The sequence below is a fragment of the Macaca fascicularis genome, chromosome 12, assembly GCF_037993035.2.
Source record: "Macaca fascicularis isolate 582-1 chromosome 12, T2T-MFA8v1.1".
Lineage (NCBI taxonomy): Eukaryota > Metazoa > Chordata > Mammalia > Primates > Cercopithecidae > Macaca > Macaca fascicularis.
The window spans coordinates 130,960,308-130,966,307 of NC_088386.1; the positions used below are offsets into that span (position 1 = coordinate 130,960,308).

The 6,000-nt window shown below is 50.9% G+C and overlaps 1 protein-coding gene across 32 annotated transcripts in view; it reads left to right on the plus strand.

Moving 5' to 3' along the window:
* SH3BP4 (SH3 domain binding protein 4) overlaps window positions 1-5,747 on the plus strand; it is a 103,199-nt gene extending 97,452 nt beyond the window's left edge. For all 32 annotated transcript variants that reach the window (XM_074008638.1, XM_074008640.1, XM_065526300.1 and 29 more), the window contains 2 exons: window positions 2,686-2,874; window positions 3,713-5,747. In XM_074008638.1, coding sequence (XP_073864739.1) covers window positions 2,686-2,874; window positions 3,713-3,937 — 414 coding nt within the window. In that variant the 3' untranslated portion in view covers window positions 3,938-5,747. The remainder of the gene's footprint in view (window positions 1-2,685; window positions 2,875-3,712) is intronic.
* The last annotated feature ends 253 nt before the right edge of the window (window positions 5,748-6,000 follow it).

The following is a 6,000-nucleotide window of genomic DNA, read 5'->3' on the forward strand; positions in this document are numbered from 1 at the left end:
CTCAGCCTCTCATATCTAGGGAGGCATCAGAATGATCTGTCGCTCATGGTTCTTTTTTTTTTTTTTTTTTTTGAGACGGAGTTGTTCTGTGGCCCAGCCTGGAGTGCAGTGGTGCTATCTCAGCTCACTGCAAGCTCTGCCTCCCGGGTTCACACCATTCTCCTGCCTCAGCTTCTCGAGTAGCTGGGACTACAGGTGCCTGCCACCACAGCCGGCTAATTTTTTGTATTTTTAGTAGAGATGGGGTTTCACCGCGTTAGCCAGGATGGTCTCGATCTCCTGACCTCGTGATCTACCCGCCTCGGCCTCCCAAAGTGCTGGGATTACAGGTATGAGCCACCGCACCTGGTGCTCATGGGTCTTTTTTTTTTTTTTTGAGACGGAGTCTCGCTCTGTCGCCCAGGCTGGAGTACAGTGGCCTGATCTCGGCTCACTGCAAGCTCCGCCTCCCGGGTTTACACCATTCTCCTGCCTCAGCCTCCTGAGTAGCTGGGACTACAGGTGCCTGCCACCTCGCCCGGCTAGTTTTTTTGTATTTTTTAGTAGAGATGGGGTTTCACTGTGTTTGCCAGGATGGTCTCGATCTCCTGACCTCGTGATCCGCCCGCCTCAGCCTCCCAAAGTGCTGGGATTACAGGCGTGAGCCACTGTGCCCGGTGCTCATGGTTCTTTTTAAATTGCACAGATTGAGATGCTGGGGGCCACCTAGAAGGACCGTGAGTCACCTGCTCTGGCTGATGCATGCCACACGTCACCAAAAAGGTCACCTTTTTGTATTGTTAGACTACCCCCAAGTAAACTTACAATGTACCTCAGAATACTCAGTCTAAAACAACTGGGCTCGCTTTGAAGCAAGCAGCCCAGCCGACTGCATGAGCGCTAGCAAGACGACCCAGCTGCCCGCACAAAATAGTTGGCCAAACAGCGCTGGCAACCAGTGGTGCGGTTGGCGGGGGTGGGGGGTTGTTTGTTTTTTAGCACACTTTGGAGTCCTAAAATGACAACCTCAGGTGCTGAAGCAGAGCGTAGGGAGAAAGAACGCCAGGCCTGGTGACTTTCCTCTCTTCTTAGCAACTCGCCTGTCCAAGAGCCCACGGGAGCCTCAGAAACCGTCTCTGGGCTGCCTCGGGCCGCTTTGCCCTGGAAGCCAAGCCTTTCCCGTTGTTGGATGAGAGAAAGCTTGAAGGGTGGCGGTGAGCTGTGCCTTCTATGGCAGAGGAGACTCAGACGAGAATCAGACCCAGCGTGTGGCTCTCCTGCCTTCCTGGTGACATCATCCTGACTGGCTCAGAGCCGCACGCTAACCATGTGTGGCCTCATTTATAATTAGGATGGCGCCAGAGCCGCTCGCATGACACCCAGTGGCAGTCATGTGACTTGGCACGGTGTGCAGGACTAGCAGGCCTGCTGGCTTGTGCTAGCCAATTTGATTTGTTTCTTTAAACCAGAAATGTGAGTTTGACCCCAGCCTGGGGTCCGCCACGTATATTAGGCTATTGAGCCATATGTTCAGTGCCTGTCCCATCCAGCCCCCGTTTTTAGGTGGGAATTGAGTCCCAAGGCAGCATGTGGTGGTTCCAGCCTCAGCTGGGACTTCACTGTCCCAGCAGGGCTGTCTGTCCTATTAACTCCCCTCTGACTTCCTCTGTGGTTAGTAATCCCTGTCCTAAAGGCACAGTACAAAGTTCTTGCAGCTTTGGCATGGGAGCAGTCCCACCAGTTGTGGAAACTGTTTCCTCATGTTGCACAGTCCTGGGGGAGGTCCGTGGATCTCCTGATCACTGTGGTTCTTGGTGGTACACCCTCTGTCTCTGCCCCAGGCCTCTTCTGTTCTCTGCCTTCTCCTCCCTGGGTGGTCTGTGTCTGAGTCCACCAGGCTTCCTCTCTTCTGCCCGCAGTGCTCTCTAACTGGCCAAGGTCAGCACTGCACGCTCAGCAGGTCCAGCTCGCCCTCCGTCCCTTTCAGCCTCAGGCTATGGTGTCTGTTTGGTGAAATGCATTCGTTCCTCTCTGGCATCCCCAGAGAGTGGGAATGGTGACAACTATAATCCATATTCACCCTGTCTGTTAGCTTCCCGGGGCTACCAAGACAAATGACCACAAACCAAGGGGCTTCAAACAACAGATACTTGTCCTCTGACTGTTCAGGAGGCCACAGGTCTCAGTCAGGGCTCCCAGGGTGGCCCCGTCTGGAAGCGGTGGGGGAGAAGGTGTTGCAGGCCTGCCTCTCCTAAGCCCTGCTGGCTCAACCCTCCTTCTGTTCCTTGGCTTGTGGCTGCGTCTGTCCAGCTTCTGCCTCCATCTTCACATGGCCTTCTTCCCTCTGCCTCTGTGTCTGCTTTCTCTTCTTATGAAGACGCCAGTCGTTGGTGACTTCCCCTAATCCAGAAGAACCTCATCTTAATTCTCTCTGCAAAGACCCCATTTTCAAGTAAGGTCACGTTCTGAGGTTCTGGGTGGATGTGGGCTTCGGAGGGAGACACTGGTGAACCCAGCACGCTCTGCACATCATCTTTTCTCTCCCGTGAGCCCTGGCAGTGATCGATTTCAGGGGACATTTGGTAGGCCAGGGAACATGGAGAATAGAGAGCCCATGGCCATTCCTGCGCCATCTGCTGGAATTCTGCGGGGAGCAAGCCTGCCCTGCTCCCTACACTGTCTCACGCTGTGCCTCTTCCTCTGCAGGCCCTACTGAAGATGGACTGCCAGGGCCTGGTGGTCAGACTCATCCAGGACTTCGTGCTCCTGACCACGGCCGTAGAGGTGGCCCAGCGCTGGCGGGAGCTGGCCGAGAAGCTGGCCAAGGTCTCCAAGCAGCAGATGGACGCCTACGAGTCTCCTCACCGGGACAGGAACGGGGTCGTGGACAGCGAGGTGAGCCGCGGCTGAGCTTCGAGCTCACTGAGCCCCTCTGTCCCTTGGCTCTTTGGACCCATGCAGTGCAGCTGTCAAAAGGTCTGCCTCGTGGCATTTCCATGAGGGTGAGATGGGTGGAAATGTGCACGCATGTGCCCAGCACTGGGTGCGCCTCACTGAGCGGGAACCATCCTCTGGATTGGTTGCCATGAGCCCTGGCTTTAGGATGTCCTTCCCACACGACATGGGAAAGACAAACAGAACTGCCTGTCCCTTGCTCATTTCGATCTTAAATTACCATCAGTAGGATTGAATAATGCAGTAACGCATACACAGAGGCCTTTGTGAGCTGTTCTGGGCTGGAGTGATACCTGGTACATTACATAACTTGGGCCAAAGCCGGTGTGGCCGGGCTGTTGCTCAGAGGTCCTTTGTATGCTTGCTTGTTTGCGGAGGGCACCCTAGTAAGCTTCCTGGAAGGCGGTTCAGGCTTGCAAGATCCAGGAAGCAGGAAGTCCCAAGCGCAAGGCTGTGTTTTATGAATGGGATGAATTTCCAAATGAATGGCACAGAGAGAAAGTGCCATAAGGATTGTAAGGAAAGAGAAATCCTTTCTGATGATTCATTTGTTGTGCACCTACTCTTGCACAAAGCCCTGCTTTTTTCCCTCTGGAGTGTGTGGACCCCAGCCCCGAGATGGTTCCCCTGTTTTTTTCTGTGGACTCGTTCAGTCGCGAAAGAGTGTCTCAAATAGTGACTACAGAAGCTGCACCAAGGAATAGGAACAAATCTCGTTCTGTCTCCTAATCTTTCTTCTTCTGTCCCTCCTTTTGTTTTTTACGACTCCACCTCCCAGGCCATGTGGAAGCCTGCGTATGACTTCTTACTCACCTGGAGCCATCAGATCGGGGACAGCTACCGGGATGTCATCCAGGAGCTGCACCTGGGCCTGGACAAGATGAAAAACCCCATCACCAAGCGCTGGAAACACCTCACAGGGACTCTGATCTTGGTGAACTCCCTGGACATTCTGAGAGCAGCCGCCTTCAGCCCCATGGACCAGGACGACTTCGTGATTTGAGTGGGTCCCCTCCCCTCCTGCTGCTCTGGAGTGCAAGCCCTCTTCTGCCCTGAGTGCCGCTGTCACCACGGAGCTGAAGAGGGAGGAAGGGACAGCTGCTCAGACAGATTTAGGGCCCGCCAGCTAGGCCTACACCCATCCTGTGCCACCCTCCTCCATCGAGGGAGAGGCCTGAAGGGACTGCCTATTGCAGCTCGTTGCCAATCACATAGCTTTCTATTTGTTAAGTGTAAATTGAAATTTAAAATCCCTTTTCTAAAGAATGGGGGGAAGGGATCTATGAGAAAGGTGGTGTCTAATTTTTTTATGGACCATAAAGGTTTAAAAGAAAACTTAATCGGGGCACAGGCTGTTGAGGTTTTTATGTTGTTATAGACCTTTTTAAATTATGTTAAAGATGTATATAGGTATTTAAAGGTCACTGGGGGCATTTCTGATTCCCGGCCACACTTTGCATTTCAGCACTCAGCCCAGAAAGACACTCGTTCGGTTGCTGGACCTCTTTCACTCCCTACACATAAGAACGTGAATCACATGGGAAAAAGTGGCTTTTCATATAAACGGGTACAGCTTATTCTTTCTGAGAAGGCCCGAGGTCCTGCTCCCTCCTTGGATTGGATTGTCTTCTGAGCTTTGCCTCACGCGTAGTGAATGACTATCCACAGAACATGTAAATCTTTGGTGAGCTTTGGTGGGCAGAGTGAAGTCCCGCATTAGCATTTAGGTGCCCTGAGCTGTTTCCACCAATAGATTAGAAAGCAGCCGTGCCAGTTGCATTTAGTCACTGACAAGAACAATGCCATTTGAGAGTGAGGTGGTCCCACTGCTACGAGGCCATTGTACTGTTTTTTCCTTGGGGTCAAAGCAGTGCTTCCCATAGAGTTTGCTGCCTCTTCTGTGGACAGGAAGAAAACTTCACGAGCGAATCAGAGCCTTGGTGGCCACCGACTCTCGTGCTTCTTGCAAATGCTGTGGTTGGCCTCACAAGCAACGCCTTATGCTGATGTGCACAGGTGCCAGCTACCATTTGCCAAACTCCGCATTTCATTTCATCTAAGGCTTAACCCCTCTTCCTTCCTGGTGTACCTACGTCTCCTCGAAGGAAGTAATAGTTTGGATGAAACGGTTTTTTGTACAATGTAAAGATCATCTGAGCAAGATGAGCATTTTGTAAAAATGAAAATGTGTCTCCCATAAAATCAGGAACTTGGCACAGTGTCGCATTAATAACTTTAGGGTGCAGACGTGCTGTGTGAATCTCACAATGCCTCATAGATGTCACGTCTTGGAAGGGAGCAGGAGGAAGGACTGATACCTGGCAAATCAGTAGAGTGAGGTGATCCCCAGCAACGCGCCAGGACACAGCTGTGTGCCTGCAGTTGTCAGGGGCCATTTGGGATCCCAAATCTCATTCTCTAAAACTGCTTTCCTGAAACATGTTACTTCCTTAGTGTAATCAATGTATACTCCCTTACTGGCCTGAAACGTTGTATAGCTACTTATTCAGATACTGAAGACCGATGGACTGAAAATAAGAACAAACACTAGCTATTTTATGCTGCAAGAACCAGGACACACAATTCGCCAATCATCCCACCACGTAACCTTCGATTGTGCTTCTCAACTCCACCCCATAATTTCTCCCAGAGATCATCTATCACCTTTTCCCCAAAGAAGAAACAAAACCAGTTGCACCTTAAACCATGGATATTTTTTCCTCAGGGGCTTTAAATAGTTTCCTATGCAACGTGTCTTGTAGCACAAATAAAATTCTACAAAAGTTGCAGTAAATTTTATTTGGATATTTTCACCTGTTAAGTGTGTGTGTGTTTTCTGTACCCAACCAAACTTTAAATAAAACAAAAATAAAACCTAATGTAAGTATTTATACATAGACCAATGGCTGCCTCCCCAAAATCGTCACCCCTAGATGACAGCATGACAGCTGGTGTGGCAGGTGTCTATTTTCTTGCTATTCATTTAATTTGCTCTTGAAACAAGAGTCAGTCATCACTAACCAAATGGGAATTGGTGTTACGTCAGGCACCCAAAGGAAAGCACAT